General features: G+C 38.4%; 1 protein-coding gene across 5 annotated transcripts in view; it reads right to left on the bottom strand.

The window, feature by feature from the left end:
* Positions 1-14,419, bottom strand: part of dmd (dystrophin) — a 361,839-nt gene that overhangs the window by 78,981 nt on the left and 268,439 nt on the right. For all 5 annotated transcript variants that reach the window (XM_047355828.1, XM_047355826.1, XM_047355823.1 and 2 more), the window contains 10 exons: positions 12,884-13,057; positions 12,647-12,802; positions 12,378-12,548; positions 12,112-12,291; positions 11,866-11,988; positions 10,348-10,518; positions 10,129-10,251; positions 9,908-10,042; positions 8,170-8,322; positions 6,646-6,816 (listed from right to left, as the gene is read on the bottom strand). In XM_047355828.1, coding sequence (XP_047211784.1) covers positions 6,646-6,816; positions 8,170-8,322; positions 9,908-10,042; positions 10,129-10,251; positions 10,348-10,518; positions 11,866-11,988; positions 12,112-12,291; positions 12,378-12,548; positions 12,647-12,802; positions 12,884-13,057 — 1,557 coding nt within the window. The remainder of the gene's footprint in view (positions 1-6,645; positions 6,817-8,169; positions 8,323-9,907; positions 10,043-10,128; positions 10,252-10,347; positions 10,519-11,865; positions 11,989-12,111; positions 12,292-12,377; positions 12,549-12,646; positions 12,803-12,883; positions 13,058-14,419) is intronic.

Here is a 14,419-nt window from a genome sequence, read left to right as displayed (position 1 = left end):
AGGCAGGGGACACAAACTCAACACATGGGGGCGCCCACTCTCCACTGAGAGCATAAAGTCATAAAATCAATAGAAATCCTGTTCAGGTAAATGAGAAATTACATATTTTTCTTTTAGCTCTGCTTGTGTGTCTCCCCTATCTACCGCCGCCCTGGGCAACTGCCCAAATGGCCCATATCAAAAACCACCACTGCTCACAGTAGAAGGAAAGTTTTATATGAACTGAATGTGAAGCCCTAGATTGTTTCCGACCTGTAAGATGCCATGTGATCTTTCATTTTTATTTTATATATTTAATTGGACCTTTAATGTATTAAAATCACTGAGCCAAGTACAAATAAAAGAACATCTATTTTTTAGCATGGCAAATGAAGCTTGTTGCTACAGTGGAGAGAAACTGGCATGTAAACACTCGTCTGTGTTCATTTCACCTCATTGTTATGCTCCCATCGCAGGCCAATCCCTTGCCCTCCAATTAAAGGAGACTTTTTAATCAGTCCCAGATGAAACACTCATAATGGCATTATTAGCAGCCTCACAGTGAGCTGATTGAGTGAGACTGAGCAGACTGAACAGTGTCTATCAAACACATTTTGCATCAGCAGCGCTGGGTTTTCCATATTTGTGTTTATTTACATCTAATTTTTAAATTCTACAGTAAAGCTGGGAGATTAGACTGAGAAAACATATATTTCTGGGGTTTACTGCAACAAAGAACACAGGTCCACCTCAACAAACTGGGACATCTTCAAAAAGTTATTTCAGTAATTTAATTTAAAAAGTAAACTCATATTTATTCACATCCACCCACTAATGTTGATAAATCTGGCTTAACACAACATTTCTGTTTTATAAGTATTTTCTGCTGATTTTATGTAACATTGCAATTTTCTGAGAAACTTATTAGCTGCAAGGTATAATCATTACAAATTAAAACAAATAAACAAATATATCCCTCAGTGGAATAAATCTTTTTTCGCGTTTTACACTGAACTACGGAAATTAAATTTCAATGATATTCTGATTTATTGAAATGTACCTGTAGAAGTTATTTGATGAACTTGAAGGAAAAGGAGGAAAATACAACTGACTTATCTCTGCAAGAGGATAGAAGAGCGGTGCAGAATCTCTCTGCTTTCACAGATCAATACATTCTAATATTTAGTCAGTCATTTTCTATACCGCTTCTTCCATAGTGGGTTGCACATTCTAATATTTCACAATCTAACATCGTCATGTCGCCTACCCCTACTACAGTGTTTCTATTTCCTGAGTTCTTTTTGTTTTACATAAACTCATCATGGCCATTGGGACCCAATTCATTTTGCCTTTTTAATAAAGCATTTCAACTTCTTTTCAGGGCTGTGGATAAAGACTGTTTGAACATACATTTACACTTAATATTTGGTTAAATAGCAGGTTGCACCTCAGTATGCTTTTTGAAGCCATCACCAAGCTTCTGATATAAATCTGGCTGGAAATCTGAACACCCCTTTAGGCAAATTTAGTGGAGCACATTTAAATATTTAAATCTGTTGGTGTCATTGCATGGAAGTTTGCTTTTAAATGTCAGGAAACCTTAGGACTGACCCGACTATTGGGGGTTCTGGAGCTGTTCCTGTACATTATAACCAATTATTTTTCATCTGAGAGGGACACTCTGTGTCTGATGGTTAAAATTTAAAAACAAGTTTTTCAGACAAAAAAATTAAAAGGAAAATACACATCAAAAATCGTTTTAGAATCAAAGCAGGCTAACCCAAGAGTTTGAAAAGAGACAACCTCAAATATACAGAATATTAGAGGATTATGCTTAAAAAACCGGGTAGTGTGTCTTGCTGGATGTTTAACATCCAGAAACATGCCAGAAACTTATTGATGGCTGAAGAGAGGGGATCAGACGTGGACTGTATGTATAATTTTAAACATGTAGATGAAAGACAATTCCCAATAAATTCAAATGTATGTATTTCCTGTTTTTAAAATTCATTTAGGCTGTTTGTCGTATGATCATTTCACTCTGGAAAAAGTAAACCGTTCAAATACATAATTATTGTGATGTGGTCCAGTCTATTAAATCTTTTACCTAACATCAGAACGGGTTGTTTCTTTTTCAGAACATTGTCTAGAATCACTGATGAACACTGTTACATTAAATTTATGTAAGAAATGATCGTAAAGCCCCTTTTTCAAACGAGGAAAATATAAACAGTTTTTTATTGACTAAGTGAATGACGAGAATTAACATTGCCCAGATTCATCAATACTCAGATATTACAGATGAATGAATTTGTCATAAACTCTACTCTCATCTTCATCCTTAACTTTATGAACTTCATCATTAGAAAATGTTTAATTTGGTATATTTGTGTTAGATGGTCAGTTCTTGGTCTTATCAACAGATATAAACAAATCAAAGTCTCTGCTGCTTTCAGTTTTCATAAAGCATATTTGTGTTTCACTCAGCTGTTTTCCTGTTTAAATGCTTTCAAATGAATAACCCAGTGTGACAGACAATTTAAAACTACTTACAGGGGCACCTTGATAAACTAGAATATCATGCAAATATGTATTTTAGTACTTCAATTCAAAAAGTGAAAATCTTACATTTTATATAATATCTATATAGATCTCTTTTCTATCTGAATATATCTACATCCATCTATCGCTCTCTCTATATATATATTTATATATAAATGTATCTCTATCCATCTGATTTAGCCAATTCTGACTTACAGCTAATGAAAACCCCCAAAAATCTATTTTCTCAGAAAATCTGTTTATTACATATTTTTCATCTGGTCATTACTACAAATGCAGGCATTGCATATTTATGGAAAGATGAAGGGAAAACTGTGGTAGACAAATGTGCGCAATAAATATGGATAATAAAATAAAAAGAACTGTAAGGTTTGTGGGAGAATCACAAGGTGTTGACTGTAGCTGGATTAGATATATCCAGGACAGGGGCTACACCTGTTATTCCTTGTTTTAACTCACCATTGAACCAGAAGCGGCTTCAGAAGACATGAGCTCAGAAAATCAGTTTTGGGTGTTCATTTGCTATAACCCATATTCATCAAAATTAACAGAAATAAATGCTTGAAATATAACACAATATACATTTCACTTTTTTAATTGAATTAATTAACTATATTACCTTTCAATGATATTTAGATTTTTGGAGATGCACCTGTATTTATGGATCAGTACCAAATGCCCAAAATAATCCAGGACAGTAGAACATAGTTGCTTGCATTATTTTTCTTAGCTTTTGGGCTCTATGTGCATGTTTGTGAGAAGCCTGTGTTGTAGAGTGATGATAAAAGAGTAGAGAAGACGCTGATGATGAGAGGGAAAAGCAGGCTTTCCTGAAGCATCTACCAGCTAACCACATCAGCACTGTTGTGTAGTTTAAACAAAAATAGCTGTGGAAATCATGTATTCTTCAGGATATATTATCTTTCTAAATATGTACCTTACACTTGAATTTATATTCTCAGTAAATGCAAACTTGCTTTCAGATAAGGAAACAATGTGAAAACCATCAGGTTCCAACTCATCATCTGGCCAGTTTTGCTCTTTTTTGATAACTTGGACTGAAAACACACCTGGACTGAATTTATTTGCATCAAAACCACTGTAGGATGATGGACAGTAGAGGAAGAGTTTGCTTCATGAATAGAATAGGGTGCAATGATTCAAATGACCTCAGGCACTGATAAAATGTAGACTCAAGGGCTGCATTTTGGAGCAGGCTTGTATTTTCTTAGAACCCTTTGCACAAATCTCCCTTTCTGATGACTGTTCCAAGTGAAGCAATGTTTTCACACTCAGTAACTGAGGCTCCAGCTACCCTATTTATTTCCCTGTTTGTCTACATGGGCTGTGGGTTCAAACAAAGAAGGTGACACTAGTAAGACGTCGACTTTAACATCAAAATGCAAAAGAACAAAATCGTGAGCACGGCTAAATCGATGTTCAGCCTTCCTTGTCCTAGTCACCGATAAGTCTTTATTCTCAGTCTTTTGAAATATAAAGTAAACTTCAGGATAAAGTGGTACAGATGTGTAAATACCTATAAAACATGCCTCCATACAGATTTTTTCACTTTTTTTGTTTATGTTTTCATAAACATTTTGAAGTTTGTTCCCATGAAAATGGAACAGTGGCAAACTAGAAGAGCGATGATAGATCTGCATTTGGTTTTGTGAGATATTGGAATGTAATAGTATTCAAAAAGATTTTATGCCATCTTCCGCAACAGCTTTTCCTTGTTAAAAATGTAATTCATTTTGTTCTTAAGTGACCAAAGTCTTCCAGTAAAGCAGAGACAGTGCTGTAGTCATTAAGATGAAGCTGAAGCTAACATGTGGTTAGTGAATGTCACTGGCTAATAAATCCAGCGCTGCAGCACATCACTTGTCACAGATGTGGTCTGTAGCTCCTAGATCCTGGCTTTCCTTACTCCTGATTTCATGATATAAAGTTAGGTAATGAGACTCAAGTAAGAGTCTAAGTCAAATCTAGAGTTTTTGTTTATGTCACCAAAATGTCCAAAACCCAAGTCACTTACTCAGAGACTGGGTCTTTCTACACTGAAACAGAAGTTCTTTAAAACAGAAAGATTTTTATTAAATTGTGTGAAACATAAAAGCATTTTAAACGTTTGTTGATATTAGGACCAAATTAAAATTAAACACAAAAACTGCAATATATCCACGAGACTGGAACATTTTACACTGATTAAAATGTTTTAAACTACAGTTTGTGATTTTTCTTCAATATAGACACAAAATGTGGGGTTGGAAGGGTGTGTTCTAGTCTTGTTTTTTTAAATACTCATTGCCTTGTTTTGTGACCTGAATGAATCTTCTGAATGTTACTTGCTTATCATATAGTTATCCCTTGATTATAGTGCCTGCTAAAAATTTAATTTTCTCCAAATTCAAAGTCAGAATCTGTCTTTTTTTCTTAGTCTCAGTACACCTAAATATATCTGTATCTGAAAACAGAACTGCATCAAAGGCTGAATTCTTTTCCAGAGACATCTGACAATGTCTCTAAACTCAAAAAGTATAACTTAAATATTACTGTTGAGAGTACTTATCGATCAGTTCTTTAACTGTAAGCTTTCTAGCATCATCTCTCTAATATTGCAATTATTGCCAACTGGAAGAATAGATGTTTTGCTCCAACTGAATCAAGAGAATATTTGCTTCATGAATGCAGAAGTTAAAAGTTTAACCAAGTCTGTGGCTTCTTTGCAGCCCCGCCATCTTGACAACTATAATGAAGCACACCCATCTTCCATAAAGGTTATTGTCCAAGTGTCCTTAAGCAGTATATTTAGGTACCTAAACATCAGCAGTGGTGCATCTCACAGGGTTCCTACACATTTGTCAGGTTATGGCTGCATACTTTTCCCGACATAAATTCTCAATGTGGAGTCATTTGCATCCTTTTTGTAGCGTATAAATATGCAAGTTCATGATGAAGTAATGGCAGATATTTCTACAGTAGTTAGGTTTGAAAAATGGAGGCTGAAAAAGAGAGACCTGGAAGCAGGATGGACGGATGTGCACATGGACAGATGGAACTCTTAGTCTGGGAATACAATACAAAATATACTTCCATACTCCATTTTCTTTTCCAAAACTGGGAAATAGTTGCTCCACACACACTGTTGGAACCCTGACCTCAGTAGCAGGTTTAAGCTGCTAGTCTGAGGCAGGGGGAATATGTCGTTCACTTTATGCTTTTTGATTCCATCAAGGAATAAATCAGAAAATACATGGAATCTGTCAATTCAGATGTGTTTTAGTCCAAGTACTCTTCAACATCTCACACCCAGAGGTGTGAAGGGCATGTGGTGGAGGGGTGGATGCTTGGGTCTCACGAAAAGCATACATCTTCTGTGAGTTGAAGATCAGCGAACTGCCAGAGACGCTATTGGTGGAGGGGAAGGCATGCACGGCACAAAGCCAGACACAGCAACCATTGAGAATGAGACATGCGAATGTGCCTCACAGGTACACGAAAGACACGTAAATAAGAATGATAGCAAAGAAACACAAAAAAAGCTAATCTGAAGTTCATTATTTGCTCTTATAGTAAAGGCTTAATATGAATTTGTGGGTTGCTTTAGGACATTTTTTTCTAATGTCTTTCATTGAATATAATTTGGAGAGGTTTCTATAACTAGGTTTATGAACAAGTTAGATATCACAAGGGGTAAGACTCAACTCCAATTAACCTTTTAGGACAGTTTAATCTTTTCTTTTTGGTCAGCCACGATGGATTTGAGTTAAGATTTTGGGATTTTTGTAGAAGCATGGCAGATATTTTTTCTAACTTAGAACTCAGAAATGTGAACTTCTGAGTTAATCCTTCCAAATATTTAAAATGATTTAAGGTTGAATTGTTAATTAGACATATGACTGTCACTCTAAATTGGAGGTCCACAAAGCACTACTTTCTAAAGACATTTTATGGTTTGCTAGGCTTTCAAGCTTTTTTTCCCCTCTAGTTTCATGCCTTTAATAAAAACATTTTAAAAGGTTAAAGCCATAAAGAGTTAGTAGTATGAACGTATCTCATCGGTAATTTTGTTAGTATTATATAGTAGTGCCTATTGAGACTCACACATCGTCTTTTGAAGGGTATGAACTTGCCCTCCACCTCAACCCAGCGGGTGTTGAGCTGGAGTTGGCGCGGCTCCACTAGATTGCCGGCTCCAGCCTGTGAGAGCTGATTGGCTAAGCCCTGCACCTCCTTAAGCTCCTCCTTCTTCTTGTCGAACTCTGAGCCAATTTCCTATTGGACAGAATGAACCGAAAGGTCACTGGCCATTGGCTAGGACCCGGTTGGGTTAAGCACATAGAGGCATGTCGGTGTGCTCAAACAAAATGACAAAAAAACAAAACAAACACATTTACAAACAAACAGAAATATGTTTGCCAGCATCAAACATAAATAAAAACATATTAATCAATAAAAAAAACACTCTGACTTAAGACTTTATTTTCACAAAGTACAATTGCTGGCGGGTACAGAGGGGCGGGTGTTGTATGAGGGGCTGAACAGAAGCAAGAAGCTGTATGAACAGGTTGAAGAACAGATAGATGGCCAGACACAGAGACAGGTTTTGGGAAATCTCAGTTGTGGAAATGACAGGTGGCTCTACGGCAAGCAGGTGACACTTCTGCTTAGCGAAATGTCATAGTGATTGTCTGAAAGGGAAAGACACATATACAAAGTCAGAAGAAGGTGCTGGAAAACCGGTGAAACCCAAGCTTTGTTCCTCACACTGTTCCTCAGTAAGATGAGCCTAAATGGATTTAACCTGCAAGGCAAAGCCCCTGGCAAACCTCTGATAGAAAAAAATGATTTAACAACAAAGCATCCAGGCTTTGTTAATGCATACATAAAAAATGATATAAATTGTTATGAATAGCATGGAGCTATTCATAACAATAACATATCTTCATGTAGAAGAAAAAGCAATCAATTAGTTATGAGGAAAAACTGGTGGAGCCCAGGAATTGTTTCAGGAATCCAGATTCTTTTTTTCTCTATTTAATCTGGAAAACCACTGTCATTGTTCACAACAGTTTATTCATATGTATGTTTTATACCGTTGCAGCCCTCAACTGTTAAACATTTATTTTGCCTCATTTATTTTATGGTTTTCTCTCTTACTCTGGTTGCCAGGGGTTGTGTGTAGCATTTTACTAACACCAGCCGATTTCCTCTGAATTCATTAGTGCAGCAGTGTCAAGGTTAAGTGTTTTAATGAGATATTATCAGACACAGAGCAATATACATTAAGTATTCAGTAAATTATAGAACAAAGAAAGTGTAGCTCATTTGTGTCTTAAATTATTTGAAAAAAGTTTTTAATTTTGAATGATTCATTTTCGCTGTGGACTGGAGTTGTATAAAGACTTCAAGCTAGGAAGGAAGGAAAACAGTTTTTTTGAATCTGCGAGAAAATGTTAAGGAACTGTGCGACAGAACATCTGAGAAGAATCATTAGAAGAAAAGAACAACCTCAGTGTGAAGCTTTAGGGATCAAAGAAAAACATTAAAAAGATTAACCATTTATGAAAGGTTAATACATGAACAGTTCTGAATTGTGTGTGTTCACGGTTCTGAACATGCTTTCACCTTGACCCGCTCTCCCTCGGGAGGGTCAGGAAGTTGGTCCACACTGCGCTGGATGTCGTCCAACCAGGCCATTAGGTCATGGGATTTCCTTCTGTACTGGTACCACTGGGGAGCAATGGCCAGAGCCTTCCTATTCCTCAGGATACGTAGGTCCTACATATGAAGAAATGCAGCCTCAGGGTTTCAACAGGAAGACATTTTATTGAAAGAACCATCAAACGTTTGCAACACTGGAGTCTTTTCCTGAAGTCTTTTTTGAAAGACTCATTTGTCAGTAGTAGAAACCTCAAGGGTCCCTTCTACTTTTATTAGAGTTGTCACTCTAACAATCAATAAACTTGAGGATATGTCTTCTGTTTAAGGCAAACTTCAGTCATACGTATTGGCCTACAGCGACTGATCGGCACTCAAAGACCAAGAGCTAACAGTGATAGCAGCACCACATCAGAGGGTTAGCCTTTGGCCTTGGTCCAAGGCAACCACTTTGGTAAACACTAGCAGCTCCTGACAGTTCAATTTATTCTGTACCTGCAAGCAGCTCCTGGAAGTTGTGTTGCCAGGGGGGAAGTAGTGACCCTACTTCTATTTGGTCCCACACTTAACTTTTCGACTATTCAAAAAAGGCAATTAATCACAACCACTACCATAAGTTAAATAATCCACTTTAAGAAATAGTTAGACCGTTAGCAGATATTATGAGGGAAGAATACTCAAAATACAGCTGGTTAGTTCTTGGCTGTAGGAAGTTGGCCAGAATATTTATTTTAGTTACATTTTCTCTTTTGTTTAAGTTGTAGCTCCCCACATTGGGAATTCTGTTCTCTCTACTTAATATAATACCAGCAAACCCATATTTTAGACCCGTATGTGTGCCATGCACAAATATGCATCATGTTTCACATATGCCTGTACCAGGCCACAAGTCTCCATTAACACAAAGTACAAACCCCTTCAAAAAACGGTGTCAGTCTTCATAATCCTACACAGATCTCCAAAGAATAAATGTAGCTCCTAATTTCACAATAACATCATAGAAGGATATTTCAATCATAATTTAGAACATTAGAAGCAAACTACATTCAGCTCTGCCTATTAGGGCAACGTGAAACTGGTCGTGGCCCTCCTACAGCTCTTTAAACCCTTGTATATATAAAAGAATTTGTGGAAGCACAATATTATACCCTCCTGGTGAATACCCAATGTTCACCTGAGCATTAGACGTTAGTTTATTGAACTTTCCTGCTGCCTTTCTAGAACCTAGGGCTTATATTTTTGAACATATAAGGTACTCGCCTGGAAATCTTATTAAGTTCTAGAAAAGTAACTACTCAGTTTGTGGGTACGTTCCAATAAAGTACCTCAAATGCCATAAAGAACCTGGTAACCCAGCAAGTTCTTTTAAAGTTTTAGAAAAGTATCTTAAATGTTTTTCAAAGGCTGTGGTAAATTATAAACAGTAATCCCTAAATTCAGGTAAATGTAACTTCTAAGTTTGAGGACAGAACCTGGAAAGTTACATGAAAGTTACAATAATGTACCTGATAAGTTCAGGAAAGAACCTGGTAACTTCTGAGAACTAATCTCCAAGTTCCAGAAATGGAACTTCTAAAGAATCTGGTAAATTCTATGAACGTTTTTCAGAATTTTGGAAAGTATGAGGTACATCCATAAAGTAATCTCTAAATCCGGGGAAGGTACGGGTTGTATCATGTTGCTCTAACAAAGTCTCATGTGTTACCTTTACAGCGTTGTATTTGCTGTTCAGCTGGTTGTGTTTCAGTCTTATCTGCTCTCTCTTGTCTCGATCTGGGGCTCTCTTTTGTAGGTTCTCTCCTTTCAACAGCAGGTCTTGCACCGCACCCTCCTCACAATTCTACACACAGACACGTGTTACCTTTAAAGTGGACATACAACAGATAGAACCAGCTCAAAGTGTCCCTCTGAGTGACAAAAAGGAACCTTGTCCTCCTGGAAGTCCTCCTCCTTTAAGTTCTCTCCTTGCTTGGCTTCCTCCTCCAGCATCTCAAGCCAGACCCGTACTTCACTGTGGTACTGTTCAAGCTCCCTGGCTGATGCTGCTGTCTGTAGAAGCGGACTTGGTGAGTATGAAGTAAATCAGTTGATATAAACATTGCTGGAAAACCTTTAAGACAGTAGTACTATTGCAACAGTTCCTACCAATCCAGAGGTGATCCGTTGCGTGATTATTTCAAATCTCTCGTTGAGCTTCTCTATTCTGGGTCCTACTTGGGCCTGGCAGTTGTCTCCCCTGGTGGACATGAGCTCTTGTGCCAAATCCCTTACCTCCTCCATCTTCCCTTCGGTCATCTCCAGCTCCGCACGCAACACCTGCAGGAAGCAAACAGGCAGTCACCCTTCTACACAGCTTAGCCCTTCACACAAATTAATTAACACATTCCATATTTTGTTATGTTCTGTTTGAACTTATGTAATGCATCAGGTGACCTTTGGTTCTTTTCTGACCACGCTTGCTATATTTCTGAGATGGAAAACCGCAGCCCCGCCTACCCATATTCAATCACTTTCAGACATCATCCCACGTCTCAGCAGACGTGAGATATTCCTGCTGCACTACCATAGGATCTGCTTAATTTATATTGAATATGGGGTTGCTTGTCTGCTTTTCATCAGCCTGGCTCAACAGCATTTGGCCCCAACGGGAAGAAATGCTTCAACATTCTTGAATGTATATTTGAAATTGTATGGAGTAACATTTTTCAGTTTTTAAATCTTACCAGATTTTCTTTGTTAGTTAATTTTTTTTCAAAAGAGGTCAGCAGATGTTTACGTAAATGTAGAGTTGGGCTTCCTTTGACACTGGCATAACTTCTATCCATCTTTCTTTGAGCTTGGCTTTCATCTTCATTCACCTTATAATTAACATTGTTCACATCAAGGCAAGTTATCTTTAGAACCTGATGGTAATGTGTTGTAGACCAGCTTTCTGCTCTCCATTATTGCTACAGAGCCATATGATACAGGTATTCACATTTTCACTTATTCACATTTTTAGCCTTGTAAGGGACTAAATATACTACTGGGGATCTTGTATGTGTTGCAAGCTAGGAGTTACCAGCATCTCTACCTTTTTATTTTGCATCACGGTGGTTCACGGATTCCTGACTAATCCAGAGAAATGGTGTGTAGTCCGTGTATAGTAGAATGGTACACCTCCCTGCTGCTATTTCTGAACAAGCTCTGCACTGGCAGCAACCCCATTCCTTAGCGGAATCATCTTCAGGAGATAGTCCTTGCACTTAATTTTCTTGGGCGCCCTATTCATGATTTATTATTCATGATTTAATAAAAAACTGATTTGGGTGCAGTCCCGTTAGCAGCAAATATTTTTGCCTTCAGGCCAAAAAAGGAATTATTTGAATAAAAACTAATGACAGAATGCATTTTCCTGGAGGCGATCATGGTTGACAAAGAAAAAAAATATTTCCAGCACCACTCCCCTAGAATTTAATCATCTTCTTGACCTTTATCAATTATGCAATTAGTTGCATTTTACCTAAACACTCCTAGCAACCTGCACTCAATCCAAATTACCACCATGAAAGCTAAAGCAGGAAGATTTGTGAAAAGCAAGATTTCTTTCAGTCCTAAAATTTCCCCATGACTATGTAAGACAAAAAGCAGGGTGGAGGGTGGACGGTATTTAAACATCACAACCTTCAGCACAGCATCATTGGGTCCCTGATTATCTATATCATCCATCTTTCTCTCTGCTCCGTCAATCCATTCATTCACTTCCTTTATCTCTCCATCTAACTTCTGCATCTGCTGCTGGTAATCCTAAAGAGATGAAAAAACAAACAGGTTGAAAGGTTTGATTTTTTTCCCTCAATCCTGCAACTATAAGGCCTGCTTTTAATAAATAATACGTTAATATTATGTATTAACTGTTTTATTTCTGACCAGCAAGAGGTTGAGCCATTCCTCTGCCCTGGATGTGACTGCGATCCAGTTACAGTGCAACAGACTGACTTTGTCGTCCACTAAGCCTCCGTGGCCCTTCAGCACAGCCTTTAGGGCCTCTGCGAGGTCCACCACCGCCTGCAGCTGTGGCTGATGCTTCTCGATATCACTGTGGACAGACTAAGAGGACAAGTTGCAGACAAAAGAGAGTCAAGCATGCATTTTCATCCATCTGTTTCTGTAACACTGTTTCATGTCTGCTATACCTGCGCCCACGTAACCTCAGCCTCCAGGTCCCTGGGCATGCCCTCCACAGCAGAGCGCCTGGTCAGCTCGGCGTCAGTAGTGGCGAGCCACTCCGTAAGCCCATTCAGTTCCTTACGTAACTTCCTGGATAATTTTAGACTCTTCTCCAGCTCCAGTTTACTCTCGGTTACCTGCAAAGACAGAAAACAGGGAAACAACTGTGCTTCTGAGTTACAGGATCACATTTCTATCTCTCTCTCTCTCTGTGTGTGTGTGTGTGTGTGTAGACCTGTGATCCCAGCTGGTTGTAGAGCAGTTTCAGGGCGGTCACTCTGTCGTCCAGCTCTTTGGGTTGCTGGGTCTGCTGCCTCTGGACGATCTGTCTACCCGTTTTAATCACCATCTCCACCTCCCCCTTTGCTTCACTCAGTATCTTGTACAGTTTCTGTTTCACCAAAACAGGAAACAGCAGCCAGGTGAAATACATCCACTCACCAATCTTTCTGCCTGTGAGGTAGGTACCCACCATGCACTGATCCAGCTGCGACTGCACTACGTCCTGCTCCACGCTGCGGATGTCCAACAACCCGACCTGACTTTTGACCCCGGCCAACACGCGCTCGCACTCAGCCAGGTGGGAATCGAAGTTGGCCGGCTTCTGAAAGAGACGGAACTTGGTCCAGACGTCCGCCAGCATTTTCTATGAAGACAAAAAGACAGCACATATATTAAACAGAGACTTGCAAATGTTTACACACCCTTTAAACTTTTTCACATTTATCCCAATACAACCACCAACTTTATATTATTATATAGAGATTTTGTGTGACAGACCAACTCCAAATTGTGCAGCACACAAGGTTTTTAACATTTTTACAAATAAAAAAGTGTGACTTGTACTTGCATTTATCCCTCTTTACTGACACCTCTAAAAATTCCCTAAAATCCACTACAACCAACCACCTTAAGATGCCAGTAGAACGTTTGCCAGGATCATGCTATGGAAATACTTTTCTTCAGCAGGGACAGGGAAAAATGTATGGGAATAAAATCAAAAGTGTGGCATATATGTGTACATCTTGACCAACTGTGAAACGTCCTACAGTAAACATAGGTCTTACATTTGTAAAAGCTATAGAGTCAAGTGATCCAGTCTATTTATCTGATTTTTGTTGATCTGCTCTGAAGACACGGTTCAACTGTATTTTAGACTAAATCCAGGATTTGCTCAAATTTACCACCTGAAAAATCTCAACCAAGTGTTCAGCCCTCATATGTACTAGTTTGTGTTCAGTTATCAATCTTATTCATGAAATATTATTTAATACTATACAGATCTTGACGTCATGCCTCAGTTAAACTGCTTATGTTATCAACTTGCATTTACAACTTCCTTTGCCAATTTATGTACATCACTTCAATTTCCTACTGCTCTCTTGGCTCACATAAGCTGTATTGTAGCTAAGCTCTAATCAAAGCTGGTCTTCACACATTTTCCTGTTTTCCCATTAAGATTGTGCTTTTGTTTCCAGCCACTGTGCAACAAGGTTGGCGTTCCTCTTGACTAAATTCCTGACCCTGCTTAAAAAACTCTACTAACAAAATGTTCATGTGGATTTAAAGAGAGGTTACACAGCAGTCACCAAGCTCTTACGTTTAAGGATTAATATTGCAAGGTTCTCGGCATAAATAACCTACACATTGCCCTGAATGTTAGAAAAAAAATCACAGCTTAATGATGCCAGGGAGAGCTGCGCTCAGTTCAATTTTGTATAGCAAAACCAAGCATCTTTAGGTTCCCACAATGCGTTTAGAATGTCTCTACCAGCTTTGGTCATCATCTAGGGACCAAAAGGGGCCTCCATCCTAATCTCAAATGTTTTGCATCTTCTAACAGCATTTCTTTAATAATTGTCAGGTATTCAAGCTCAATCCATTTTTCCCATTAACCCTAAGCAGCTTCTCTATTCCTGCTAAAGAAAGTCATTCCCACAGCCTGATACTGCCAAACCTAACAAACCTCTCAGGCCTTCACAAAACAGTTACTTACTTGTAAAGGACT

This window comes from Girardinichthys multiradiatus, chromosome 24, assembly GCF_021462225.1.
Source record: "Girardinichthys multiradiatus isolate DD_20200921_A chromosome 24, DD_fGirMul_XY1, whole genome shotgun sequence".
Lineage (NCBI taxonomy): Eukaryota > Metazoa > Chordata > Actinopteri > Cyprinodontiformes > Goodeidae > Girardinichthys > Girardinichthys multiradiatus.
This window is presented reverse-complemented; position numbering and strand designations above follow the sequence as displayed.